Raw genomic sequence first — 14,726 nt, forward strand, 5'->3', positions numbered from 1 at the left:
ATTTGCTTTACACGCGTACTGCTAAACAACTTTTGATCTCTAATGCTTCATGTTTTTCAAGTTCCCTAATCTATTTTATGTCTCCAGTGAGGAAAGAGAGCAATGAGTGAAAACTGCTAATGAAATTAACTTGCAAGTCAGTTTTATATACTTCTGGCTTCAGCATTAATGTATCCTAAGAGCTATTAATTTTACATTACGAAGCTATATCTTAACTACATATATGTACATCAAAACCAGGAATATGGTACAGTCAGTCAAAAATTCACTCACAATTTGATCAATATTCTTGTTTGAAAAATTTAGATGAGTCAATTTTTTTAAATACTGTTCCAAAGGCTCATCTCTTCTGTTCTTTACGTGGAGACTACTTTTTGCAATTAAATCCACTGTAAGTCGGCCCATGATGTAAATGAACTTATGAAGCTATTTCACTGTAGGCTTGTGTTTGAGCTCTTGGTTATTAGAAAAAGTGATCAAATTCCATCCTGTGGATGTAATTAAAGAGACAATTATTCTGTAATGTGAACACTTCATTTGAACATAGTAAACAAATGGTAGAATTAGAAACACTATTTGATGGAGTCATCAGGGAAAACTGTATTACTTCCCGGTTACTTTCCACTTACACTGTTCCAGTAATCTTCCAGAATAAAGCCCACTCAAATATGGCAGCTTGTTAACTGATGTTTCATCAGGTCGATACAGGTTCTTTAGCCATCTTCTCTATTAGCAGATACAAACACTTCAGAGGAAGGAACATTTTGCAGACACATAAAAATATATTGAACAAAATCAAGGGAACTAAAAGCAGAAAAATCTCCTGAGCCAAGAAGCGTCTATCTCAGACTGGCTGCAAAGACATAATAGTGATGATCTAACAAAATTCCATAATTTCTGCAACAATTCCAGCAAGTTGGAAAAAAGCAGCTACAACATTGATATGCAAGAGGGAGAGAGAAAAATAAAGGAGCTACAGGCCAGTAGTCTGACATCAGTAGCTAAAAAAGTGCCCTGATTCACCATTAGGAATATAGAAATACAGGATGAAGAAAAATCATATAATGACACATGGTGAACATGGCTTCATGAAGGGAAAAATCATGTTTGAAAATCCAAGACAGTTTTGAAGATGAACTGTGTAGTGGTACATCTGGATTTTCAAAAAGCATTTGACAAGCACTACAAAAAAAATATATATACACCGATAAATATTCAAGGGTAAAACATTGAAACATAATTGATTAAAATTAGATACTCATTGTGTGCCTGTAGTTCAAGTCTTAGAGATCGATGAAAGGAAGCATCTCAATATTGTCTGCAAGTAAATAACAGAATCAAAAATTGATGGTCCTGATGCAATAATCAAGTGAATAGCAGGCCATGCCTTGCCATGCAGAGTACTGAGAAAGGAGTGTGTATGTCAGAGGCTGGGAGCTGGGCTAGGAAATGTGCTCTACTGTAATCATTCTGTTTTGGTTCACCATTCTAACATTAATCGAATCAGTCATCAAGCTGACAAGTAGATGAGAAAATAAATTCTCGCGTACAAAGATCAAAGTGGAAGTAGAAAGGTTAGATACTGTACAGAGCATCAATTCTTATTACATTAAGTACAGGATCAATGCAGCTTCTTAAGCCACATGATCTATTTAAGTTCTATCTTTATTCAACAGCTTGAAGGGCAGTTTTAGGAAGCCACTGAGAGTGTATGTTCCAATTTATACTGTATTTGCTACCCAGAGTAAGACTTCTAGCAAAGCAAATTAGTATCACAGAATCATCACAGTATAAGGCAAAGCCATCAAATCCATGCTGGTGCATTATAGTCTATTCATTCCCACACCTTTGCTCTTTTCCTACACACTTGCAAATTATTTGCAACTCAATTTTCTATCCTGATTGATTCAAAGTTCAAAAGTTCAAAGTAAAATGTATTATCAAAGTACATACATGTCACCACATACAACCCTGAGATTCTTTTTCCTGTGGGCATTTTTAGCAAATCTATAGAACAGTAATTGTAAACAGGATCAATGACAGAGCAAGACCATAGAAGACAACAAACTGTGCAAATGCAAATATAAATAAATAGCAATAAATAATGAGAGCATGACATAAAAAGATAAAGATAACTTAAAGTGAGATAATTGGTTATGGGAACATCTCAACAGATGAGTGCATTTATCTTCTTTTGTTCAAAAGCCTGATGGTTGAGGTATAGTAACTGTTCTTGAACTGGTGGTGACAGTCCTGAGGAAGCAGTGAGAAAAGAGCATGGCCTGGGTGGTGAGGACCTTTGATGATGGATGTTGCTTTTCTACAAACGCATTTTATAAAGATGTGCTCATTGGTTGGGAGGGCTTTACCCATGATGTAGGATTGCAAGTATTAAATTAATTTTCAGTACTGTATTAAATTTCATCTGTCATTACCCTGCTCAATCTGATGCCCTATGTCATCTTGCAAGCTTTTGTAGAATTTTCCATTCAAAGGCATTGGTGTTTCCAGACGAGGCTGTAATGCAGTCAGTCAATACATTTTCCACTAAATGTCTACAGAAGTCCATCAAGGTTTTTGATGACATGCCGAATCTCCACAGACTCCTGAGGAAGTAGAGGCGCTGTCATGCTTTCTTTGCAATTATATTTATATGATGTTCCAAGACAGGTCCTCAAGATTCAAGTTCTATTGCATTTACAATTAGTAAGTTCCAGACTATTATCACAACTTGGATAAACATATTTTTCTACACCCTTACTGTATTGATTTACTTTATATAAACCAGACATAACCTTGTATACATGTCAAATGTCCTCTCAAATCACTAGTCCAAATATAACCTTTAACTGAAATCCCTCATCCTGGAAATATTCTGGTAAACTGTTTTTGCACCATCCCTTGGACCTAAACATCTTTCCCAAAGTCTGGTGGCCAGAACTATGTGTAATGCTTCAGTGACCTGACCAGCACTTTATAATGATTCAATATATTGCAATCTCGCTGCATTTTTACTCTATGTCTCTATTAGTGAAACTCAGGTTCCCATATGTTTTAATAACTGCTCTATGTTCCCATGTGCTCTTTGTGTGTACTGCCAAAATAAATCAATTGCAAAATTTAGTATTAAATTTCGTCTGTCATTACTCTGCTCAATTTGCTGCCCTATGTCATCTCGCAATCTATTATTATTCCCATTGCTGTTTACCACACTTTCAAGTTTGTTACTACGGTATTTACAAATCTTCAGTTTACCACACACACACATATCCAAGCCATTAATCTATACCAAAATAGCAATGGTCCTAGTGCTGGGAAATATCACTATTATCCTTCAATATGAAAAATAAATGTTTATAATAATTCTCTGCTTTTGTCCATTCTCTCACTGGCCCCTTTATTTCACCAGTTTCAATTCTACTGATAAGCATTTTTATGGGATTCCCATGCTTGCTTTCTTCTTTGTTAACACATTTATTTTTGTTGTCCCTGAAAATGTCCTTAGAACTGCGACTGAACTGTTACGTACCCCGTAACTGGGTTGCCAAACCAGCATAAATGGATCACTCAGTTGGAGTCTGGATTACTAGAACTAAGAAAGTTTTATTAAAGAAACGAGCAACACAGTACTCTAATCAAAAGGATAATGAATGCAACAGTTCAGCAATGATAAACATACATGTACACAGAATTAAGATAACAGGATCAATCAAGCTCTATCGTTGTCTAGGGGTAAATGATCAGTTTCAAAGTGACGCAAAGTTCAGTTCAGTTCGCAGTAATCGCTGCCGTGGCGATGGACAGTGGGGGGGGAAGGAGAGGGAGAGCAAAACGAATGAATATTCAAGGCTTCCACACAGACCTTCGCAGTCAGCTTTCAGGCGAGCCCTTTGTGATGTCATCTGAGGTCACCGACCGTGACCACTCCGTTTCCAGATACGATCGTTTCCCTGCGGCGAACCCGGCACCCAGGCAAGGGTGGACACACACCAGGTTCCCACCGATTGTGCCTTTCCACCCTGTGCGTCTATGGCTTGATCCCGCGACCACCCGTCCAAAAGCTTCCCACCGACTTGTGAGAGGCGCACCGCTTCCAGGGTCTCGTTACCTCGGGTGTCGTGTGTGTCCTGCTTTAGCGAACCTGTCCCCTTTTATCCCCCTGCTGGGGTATCACCTGTCCACCACTTCAAACAGTTCAGGGTTCAAAGGGGGAGCCGATCTTGACAGCTCTCCTTCCCCTTCATTACACATCTCCAAATGCTGCTCCATTATTTTCCTTATCTCTCTCTCACCTGAAGACAGGTGGCAGACCAACTGCTGATCCCACTGGTGCCAGCCCAGGACAGCTACATCTTAATCTATGTGTATCCTTGTCACAGAACTAACTGACTGGTTTGAAGTTGCCAGGCATGTTCCTCACTTTACTTCGTAGGACAGCCTCAACAGTGGCGGGGGGTGGGGAGGATCTAGTTGTATATGGTGCAGGAGGTGAAGCAGATCAAACAGGTTCAATTCCTTTATTTTTAATTTCTTAATGTGAGCTATGTCTAATAATAAAGTATATCTTACTAACCACTTATCAGCATATACAACAGAATTGGTTGCCATCATTTTGGGCTTACTGCAGGTGGAGGAAATCTGTCCTTGCAAAGCTGTGATTTATTCAGATTCCTTTTCTGATTAGATGAGTCTTAAAACAGGTCGTTTTAGCAGTAGGTCAGATTTACTGTTGGAAACTCATTAAACTTCATCTCATATTCAAAGTATTGGTTTACATGTCTTTTTCTTATAGGTCCCTGCACATAGAGGTGTTGAGGGGAATGAGCAGGTTGATTGTTTAGCTAAAAAAGCTGTTAAAAATTCAACAACAGATATAGACCTTCTCAGCAAAGCTGGAGCTGAAGGGTTGGTAGGATTAAGAATTGGGGGTTATAGCAAGACTTATGGGAAAATGGGCAGAAGAGGAGACACTTTACAGAATACATAAAACTGTTGCGATTATGGTAGAAGGGGGTAAAACAAGGAGGGAAGGAATTATATTGACCCGACCTAGAATTGGGCATACTATGCTTAATTATTCCTCAAAACTTGTTGGAAAACATCAATCTGAGTTGTGTAGGTTTTGTCATCGCTATGAAATAATTGAACATATACTATTACAGAGTGAAGTATATAAGGTTGAAAGAAATCAAATGCAGGCTTCATTGCAATCTTTGGGGTTGATAGTTTTCATTTAAAAACTTTATTAAGTTATGGGAGTGACTTTTATTTAATTCACGGTATTTTCTTTCACTACTTACAATCTAGGCTTTTTGGGGTAACTTAGCTTTCATTTGAAAAGGAAGTAGTAAGGGTCTCCCCATTTCTCCACCCCCCCCCCAAATTCTCTACACCACACTCCAGTCCAGTTGATGGTGGACTGCCTATCGCCATTAAAAGTCAAAAGAAGAAGAGCTATGACTATCACTCAAGCCTATAAGAAAGCAACATCCTTCATCAAAGGCCCCCACCATCCAGGCCATGCCCTCTTCTTGCTACTACTATTGGGCTGGAGGTAGAAAAACCTTTGGTTCTCCACCACCAGGTTCAGGAACAATTATTACCCTACAATCATCATCTTCTGAAGCTGTGTCGATAATTTCATTCACCACCACTCTGAAGTAATTCTATAACCTACAGACTCACTTTCAAGGACTCTTTACAATTTATGTTCTCTGTATTATTTTTGGTTGCATAGTTTGTCCTCTTCTGCACATTGGTTGCTTGTCAGTCTTTGTTTACGTAGGTTTTGCAAAATTCTATTGTACTTCTTTATTCTTGTAAATGCCTGCAAGAAAATGGATCTCAAGGTAACATACACACAGTTGTCATTTTATCAGAGATATCTTGTGAGGAATGAATGACTTGTCATATGACAAGTAACTGATGGCTCTGAGCCAGTATTCACTAGACTTCAGAAGAATGATGAATAACCTCATTGAAACGTATTGAACGGTGAAAGGCCTTGACAGGGTGGATGTGGTGAGGATGTTTCCTATGGTGGGAAAGTCTAAGACCAGAGGACACAGCCTCAGAATAGAGGGATGTCCTTTTAGAACAGAGATGAGGAAGAATTTCTTTAACCAGAATGTGGAGAATCTGTGGAATTCTTTGCCACAGGCAGTTATGGAGACCAAATTTTTATGTATATTTAAGGCAGAGGTTGATAGATTCTTGACTAGTCAGGGTATGAAGGGATACGGGGATAAGGCAGGAAACTGGGATTGAGAGAAAAATCGGATCAGCCATAATAAAGTACAGTGTTCAGATCTCGTCATCTCACTACAAGAAAGATGTGGATACTATACAGAGAGTGCAGATATTTACAAGGATTTTCCTGGATCGGAGAGCATGCCTTATGAGAATAGGTTGAGTGAACTTGGCCTTTTCTCCTTGAAACGACAGAGGATGAGAGGTGACTTGATAGAAGTCCATAAGATGATGAGAGGCACTAATCATGTAGATATTCAGAGACTTTTTCCCAGGACTGAAATGGCTAACACGAGGAGGCATAGTTTTAAGGTGCTTGGAAGTAGGTACAAGGGGTATGTCAAAGGTAGGTTTTTCCACACAGAGAGTGGTGGATGCGTGGAATGCACTGGTAGAGGCGGATACAATAGAGTCTTTTAAGAGACTCTTCGATAGGTACATGGAGTTTAGGAAAACAGAGCGCTATATGGTAGGGTAATTCTAGGCAGTTTCTAGAGTAGGTTACATGGTTGGCACAACATTGTGGGCTGAAGGGCCAGTAATATGCTGTAGATTTTTATGTTTCTATGATAAGCAAGTGAGCAAGAGGCTGAGTATAATATGAGAAGCAGGGGTTGTACACATTGATTGGAAGAATGATTTCACGAGAGGTCGCAGAGGGCATTAGACTCAATCAGCTCCATCATGGGCACAACTCTCCCCATCACTGAGGACATTTTCAAGCGGTAGTACTACAAGAACCATTAAGAACCCCCACTATCAGGAACGTCCCTTCTTGTTACTACTGGGAGGTACAGGAATTTGAAAATCCATATCCAATTTAGGAACAGCATCTTCCCCTCTACCATCTGATTTCTGAATGGTTCGTGAACCCACAAGCACTACCTCGTCATTCCTTTATTTTTGCACTATTTATTTAAGTTTACATCTGCATAGTACTGCTGCAGCAAGCAAATTTCACATCATGTGCCAGTGATAATAAATCAAACTCTGATTTATTTCGGATTTCTAGCATCAGCAAGAGTTTATCTAATTTTGACTTTCTGAGAAAAGCTGAGCTCATGTAGTATGTATAACTGCAGATATTACTTTTTAAAACACAGAGTTTATGGCAACTTCCTTTTAAAAACGTTCAAAGATTGGTGCAACCATTGATATGAATAGAAAATCTTTGGAATCCTCTACCTTTTGGCTTTAACAGCTTAGTTGTCACCCATACACAAAGTTGCAATAATCAATTTTTGGATACTGAGGGCATCAGAGGAAATTAGAACTGATAAAGGAACATGAACGACATATAAGATCAATCAGTAATGGCTGCTGGGGGCGTCTTTTGATTCAATCTCGCTTAGCCTCCCATTCAACATTATATTCTGCTGCAGGGTTGTTGCTGAGATCAAGAGGGGAGGAATATTCTCTCTTCTCCTAAGGCAATACATTAACAGAGCATGTTTACACACTCATATTTGGAAATAAATACCGGATAAACTCAATTGGGAAGACTATCATGCCAACGTCTGTAGAGTTAGGAAGTTTTGTTTCTTACAGAATTGGCTGGAAGAGTATAACAAATCTTAGTTCTTCCAGAACGTTCTCATGTAACCTCCGCGGTCAGCATGACCAGTTGGATCGAAAGGCCTCTTTTCGTGCTGTATTGCTTTATGGCTCCATGAAACGTTCCACAAAGCTATTGGACACACACATCCCCAACACCCAATGGATCACAGGCCCCTTACAAAAGCACAAAAAGATCCGCGGACTTGAAGCTGTCGTTCACCTCGCGAAGTCTTAATTGGAACTGAGTAGTACCACTCCACTTATGGAGGGCCCTGACCTACCACGTGAAGGAGCAGCGGCGTCGCTGCCTTAATCCGTGTATTTCATGTGGTAAATAGATTTGTTTAGCGGATTGAAGAGTTTTCCTGAAGTCAGCTCAAGTACAGTATCCACATATTTCGTAGGGGTCACAAGCGGTTCACTGTTCATTGGCTGAACTCAGGGAGCCAACGTGTTACCAGCTCTGAGAGAACGGGCAGAGCACTACCGGAGCATATGAACCAGCTGAGAGAACAGCTCAAAAATTTCACAGGAGGACCAGAGGAACGCTTTAAACAAAACAAAGGTGAGGGCTTGCCTTCGCCAATGATATGGTTCTCCGGGCTGCCTGAAGTCCTCAGTCGCAGGGCCACGGCTGCCACCGGCGCTAACCGTTTCGGAAGCTCACGGCCGACGCTACAGCGGTTGCTATGGGAGGCGGTTGCGTGCCTTCCTTTGGTTGTCCCGGAAAAAGTAAACGTGGCTCACATCGTTCCGCCCCGCATGTTGCGATTGAGCTGCAGGGCAGTAATGTAGACCCATGTGTGACAATTCTTGATGGTAATATTAACCCAAGCCTTTTTCTTGGGAACGTGAATAGATTTCAGAAAGTTAATCATTATCTTTGTCCCCACCAAGCGCCATTCATCCAGGTCTCTGTAGGCAAAAACGCCCTTAATGGCTCAAGAGCAGCCCCAGAATGGGATTAATCAATAATCGGGGTGACTAAAAAGATTAATTTTAAGAGAAAAAATAGGGTAGAGAAAGCAAGGGTATTTGAGGATCGAAATGAATGCTATTTATTCCAGTGTTGTGAATATTCTGAGAAATTACACAGTTACATTAAGTTTTAGAATCACTTTGTAGCTACATTTCAGGGTTTTTTTTAATATCTGGAGTCTTAAATACTAGTAATCATTATTAAGGTTGTCAGGATCAAAATCAGTTTTTTTATAACTGGCGTATTTTGCGGCAGCAATACAGTACAAGGCATGCACATATTTTACAATTAATTTTCCCCTGCTTAAGTATTGTACAAAAAGAAAATAGAAAGCCTTATCAGAATTTAAAAACTGGGGTATTATCAGAGTGAGAGTCAGTTAGGTAAGAAGACGTGAGAAGGTTGCGTGAATACAAGAGAGGTGGAATATGGGCATTAAGTATGAGCATAATTTTATAAGGTGATACAAGTTGGAAAGCTGGTCAGGAGAATATCCAAATATTCAAGTCCAGGAATATACAGTGGCATGCAAAAGTTTGGGCACCCCAGTCAAAATTTCTGTTACTGTAAATAGCCAAGCGAGTAAAAGATGACCTGATTTCCAAAAGGCATAAAGTTAAAGATGACACATTTCTTTAATATTTTAAGCAAGATTACTATTTTTTTATTTCCATCTTTTACAGTTTCAAAATAACAAAAAAGGAAAAGGGCCTGAAGCAAAAGTTTGGGCACCCTGCATGGTCAGTACTTCGTAACACCCCCTTTAGCAAGTATCACAGCTTGTAAACGCTTTCTGTAGCCAGCTAAGAGTTCTTCAATTCTTGTTTGGGGGATTTTCGCCCATTCTTCCTTGCAAAAGGCTTCTAGTTCTGTGAGATTCTTGGGCCGTCTTGCATGCACTGCTCTTTTGAGGTCTATCCACAGATTTTTGATGATATTTAGGTCGGGGCACTGTGAAGGCCATGGCAAAACCTTCAGCTTGCACCTCTTGAGGTAGTCCATTGTGGATTTTGAGGTGTGTTTAGGATCATTATCCTGTTGTAGAAGCCATCCTCTTTTCATCTTCAGCTTTTTTTTTTACAGACAGTGTGATGTTTGCTTCCAGAATTTGCTGGTATTTAATTGAATTCATTCTTCCCTATATCAGTGAAATGTTTCCCGTGCCACTGGCTGCAACACAAGCCCAAAGCATGATCGATCCACCCCCATTGCTTAACAATTCGAGAGGTGTTATTTTCATGAAATTCTGCACCCTTTTTTCTCCTAACATACCTTTACTCATTGCAGCCAAAACGTTCTATTTTAACTTCATCAGTCCACAGGACTTGTTTCCAAAACCAATCAGACTTGTTTAGATGTTCCTTTGCAAACTTCTGAAGCTGAATTTTGTGGTGAGGATGCAGGAAAGGTTTTCTTCTGATGACTCTTCCATGAAGGTCATATTTGTGCAGGTGTCACTGCACAGTAGAACAGTGCACCACCATTCCAGAGTCTGCTAAATCTTCCTGAAGGTCTTTTGCAGTCAATCGGGGGTTTTGATTTGCCTTTCTAGCAATCCTACAAGCAGTTCTCTTGGAAAGTATTCTTGGCCTTCCAGACTTCAACTTGACCTCCACCGTTCCTGTTAACTGCCATTTCTTAATTACATTACGAACTGAGGAAACGGCTACCTGAAAACAGTTTGCTATCTTCTTATAGCCTTCTCCTGCTTTGTGGGCATCATTTATTTTAATTTTCAGAGTGCTAGGCTGCTGATTGTTGGGACAAGGTTTGAGGAGTCAGGGTATTTATAAAGCTTTGAAATTTGCATCACCTGGCCTTTCCTAATGATGACTGTGAACAAGCCATAGCCCTAACAAGCTGATTAAGGTCTGAGACCTTGGTAAAAGATATCTGAGAGCTCAAATCTCTTGGAGTACCCAAACTTTTGCATGGTGCTCCCTTCCTTCCCCCCCCCACTCTAAAATTGTACAAAACAAAAATAACACACTAATCTTATTTAAAATGTTGAAAAGAATGTTTCATCTTTAACTTTATGACTTTTGAAGATCAGTTCATCTTCTACTCACTTAACTATTCACAGTAACAGAAATTTTGACCAGGGGTGCCCTAACTTTTTGCATGTCACTGTAAAAGGCGTGCATCTTGGGTTCAGTAATTGAAAACCTGAAGCAGAAATTATGGAGCTGTTAACACGCAATCTAAACTATGAAAGGGATATATGATTGAAGATAAAGTCCTGTACCGAACAAATGCCAATGTTGCAAAGGGTCTGCCTCAACTTCATGCTGGTTTCTTGGGGTGGAAAAAGAAGCAAAGGAACTGACTTTGGGTGAAGACCAAAGAATGGCTTCAGACTCTCTCAGGACAATTTTTATAAAGGGTGATGTTCCAGAGAGAGAAGGCCCATTTTGACCCTCACTACTGTAACTGCTGGTGCTAATGGCCCTTTTCTATTGGAATCTGTTTCTGTGGCACCACGCTTTTCCCTTTATTAGGGTGGAGGGAGGGAGGGGAGGGGGAGGGGGAGGGAGAGGGGGAGAGGGGGAGAGGGAGAGGGGGGGAGAGAGAGAGAGAGAGAGACTGACTGACTGTGGCATGTCGAAATGTCGGGTGAACGATTAGTTTGAGCTGTACTATGGATCATGATCTTTATTGGGGGTTTCATTACTGCTTGCTTGGTGGGTGGATGGATGATGCTGTTGCTTTTCTGCATAATTGGGTGGGTGTGGGGGAAGGTCATTGCTTTGCTGCTGTTTGTGTGTGGGGGGGAGTAGGGGTGGCTTCAGGGTTCAACTGTTTTCACTATCATTCATTCTTTGGGGCACTTTTCTGTTTTTGTGGATGTCTGCAAAGAAAAAGAATTTTAGGGTGTATATTGTATACATTTCTGATATTGAATGGAACTATTAAACTATTGTAGCCGCTTGCCAGTCTCCTGACCATTGAATCTGCAGACTGATGTCCCTACTGGTAACCCAAGCATCTTCTAAACCAGCTCTCACATTGATAATGTCCCAATTCCAAAATATTTATTCCAGCTTTAAATTCCATCCATGGCCTCATTCGCTCCACCTACACCTACAGAATCACTGTGCCTCCACCAGTTTACTCTGCTACATTGTCCAGTCCTACATGGTTTGTAGTTCTCCAGGCTTCTCCAATTGTGTGCTCTTATAAATTCCCTAAATTAATTATTTCACCTCCAACTTCAGTGCCTTAGATCAATGCACTGGGAGCCTTGCATGAGTAAACACAGGTGCTGAAAAACATAAATGATTGAATTATAAGAACATAAGAAATAGGAGCACGAGTAGGCCATCAGGCTCGTCAAGTCTGCTCCGCCATTCAATAAGATCATGGCTGATCTGTCTGTAAACTCAGCTCCCTCTACCTGTCTTTTCCCCAAAACCCCTAATCCCCCTACTATGCAAAAATCTATCCAACATTGTCTTAAATGTATTTACTAAGGTAGCCTCCACTGTTTCATTCGGCAGAGAATTCTACAGATTCACCACTCTCTGCGAAAAGCAGTTCCTCCTCATCTCCATCCTAAATCTACTCTGCTAAATCTTGAGGCTATGTCCCCTAGTTCTGGTCTCACTTACCAGTGGAAACAACATTGCTGCCTCTATTTTATCTACCCCTTTCATGATTTTGTGTGTTTCTACAAGATCTCCTCTCCTTCTTCTGAATTCCAGTGAGTACAGTCCCAGGCGATTAAATTCTGTGCACAGTCCTGTAGTTTCTTATGTTTGCACTGACACAAAGTGAATATCAATTATGACTAGAAGATATTAAAAATGTTAACCATTTTCCATTGATACATGCAAAGCACCATAGCTTCATCAGTCCTCCCACTAATCTCTAACCTAATTCTTCTAATATTTTGCCTTCCTGAACCCACCTTCCTCAGCCCTCTCAATCTCTGCTTTCCCCATCCTGAAAGTCTAGAAACACAGAATCTCAAAAATATTATAAATCATGTAAACACACTAAGTTGTAAAGATCAAATAGAAATGTCACCCACTGTTGATATTTTCAATCTACCAATGATATAGCAAACAATGCATGAGAAATTAATACAATGTTACTGAATTCCCTTTGCTATCATTATTTCTTATTTAAATGCTTCATTAACCTACATTTGGAAAAATTTCAAGTTATGATTGCAATTTAAGTGAATGGAATTATGTTCCTCTGTTATTGGTTATTCTAAAATTGCATAACTTAGATATTTATTTGTTCTAAATCAGTTATGCCATTCAATTCTTTACAAGCACAGGCATGGGAGAAAATGTTATGATTCAAATCTTACTTATTACTTGCTTTTGTCATAAAGGGTAACAGGATGCTTTGCACCATCCATAAATGCATTCAGCATAGGCATTAGGATGTAACTATAATGTATGATATTGGGGTATATACTACAAAAACAAGAATTACCATTCTAATCTTCTGTTTTAACAAATTCATAATGAATGGTTTGCTTTTAAAATGGATGTGCCGAGGGGATTACTATTAGCACTCTGCTCTTTTTGTACATTCATGGACTTAGAAACCATGATTTAAGAGTCTTGAATATGTATCAGTTAGAAAGGAGAGTGGCAGCAGACTGCAAGTTGGCGTGCATAAATTGCAGACATTAGTGGGTGTCTGGCAAATTAAATTCAATGCAAAAAAGATTGAAGTGATGTATTTGGAAGTATAGGCTTAGGAGAAACAATGTTATTATTTATTTTAGAACAAAATTTTAAGGAATGTTGAATTAAAATGTTGACATTTTGTAAGAGGTAGAGAGGAATTAATTTTTTTCTGCTTGAATTGGATACAGATTTAATGTAAAACTGATAATCCACTGTCTTACAGTTTGGAAATCCTAATGGTTTAGCATCTTAGAATCAGAACTAGAATCAGGTTTAAGACTACTGGCACGTCATGAAATTTGTTGTTTTGCAGCAGTACATTGTAATGCACAACTATAAATTACAATAAATATACTATGTAAAAATTAAATCAATAATGCAAAGAGAAAAAAATTGGTTAAAAGGGCCCCCCATTCTGACTCAACAGGCTCATTACCCATTCTCTTTTTAAATTCACCTGGTTCTACTTCCCATACTCCCTTGAAAGTCACTGGGTTCACAGAAAAATGTACACAGTATAAAGTCAATTAAAATTGTGTTGGGCTATTAATTGAAATAACAGCCAATAATTCTGAAAATCTATCAATCCAGCACCACCAAAGTCATGAGCAGACTAATTTAACAGGGTTTTACTATTTTTGGCAAGGTACCAGCGGAGCAAATCTTTGGTGTATAAGTTTTCTGCTTGGAATGCAACCACTGTAAAAATACAACAGATTTAATATTGAATTTCAAGTGGGAATGGTGTATGTAACAAAGAGTGAAAAGAATGTACTGTGAAATAAGCAACAATTGAGTGAGAATAACTAAATAGTATTCAGAGACAACACCTGCATAGTGGAAAAATGGCATCCTTCCATATTTTACTGAAAAGACCACACCGATTGTTGGTTCAAAGATTCCTTTCCTACACAAGCACTACTGCTGTAGCTTGCACAATGGTGTGTGAAGAATGGCTGCTGTAGTACTATGAGAAGGAAGGGTAGCATGCTCCAAAATTCACTTAGAAGCCAATAAAAGATTTAGTATCAAGTTTGAGCAGTCAGCAGAGCAAGCAGTGAGGTTCCAAAGTGTTGTGTCTAACTGAGAATGTTTAGTAGTTAGAATAACTTATATCAGAAAGTAGTTATACTGTTTATGATATTGGGCTTCAATAGCATAGTGGTTAGCAAAACACTATTGCAGCTCAGGCATCGGAGTTCTGAGTTCAATTCCAGTGTTGTCTGTAAAGAGTTTGTGTGTTTTCCCTGTGACCCTGTGGGTTTCCTCTGGGAGCTCATGCTTCCTCCCACAGT

At 39.4% G+C, this 14,726-nt stretch overlaps 1 protein-coding gene across 4 annotated transcripts in view; it reads right to left on the reverse strand.

Moving 5' to 3' along the window:
• ppp1r42 (protein phosphatase 1, regulatory subunit 42) overlaps positions 1 to 8,556 on the reverse strand; it is a 121,902-nt gene extending 113,346 nt beyond the window's left edge. Inside the window, exons 1-5 of one of the 4 annotated variants that reach the window (XM_063064592.1) lie at positions 8,088 to 8,361; positions 5,686 to 5,827; positions 1,954 to 2,007; positions 630 to 726; positions 274 to 488 (exon numbers count right to left, since the gene is read on the reverse strand). In XM_063064592.1, coding sequence (XP_062920662.1) covers positions 274 to 405 — 132 coding nt within the window. In that variant the 5' untranslated portion in view covers positions 406 to 488; positions 630 to 726; positions 1,954 to 2,007; positions 5,686 to 5,827; positions 8,088 to 8,361. Of the gene's footprint in view, positions 1 to 273; positions 489 to 629; positions 727 to 1,953; positions 2,008 to 5,685; positions 5,828 to 8,087; positions 8,362 to 8,383 lie in introns of those variants that run through there. The other 3 variants (XM_063064619.1, XM_063064602.1, XM_063064610.1) reach the window with 3 other exon arrangements.
• Between the last annotated feature and the right edge of the window lie 6,170 nt (positions 8,557 to 14,726).

Source organism: Mobula hypostoma, chromosome 1 (genome assembly GCF_963921235.1).
Source record: "Mobula hypostoma chromosome 1, sMobHyp1.1, whole genome shotgun sequence".
NCBI classification, from domain to species: domain Eukaryota; kingdom Metazoa; phylum Chordata; class Chondrichthyes; order Myliobatiformes; family Myliobatidae; genus Mobula; species Mobula hypostoma.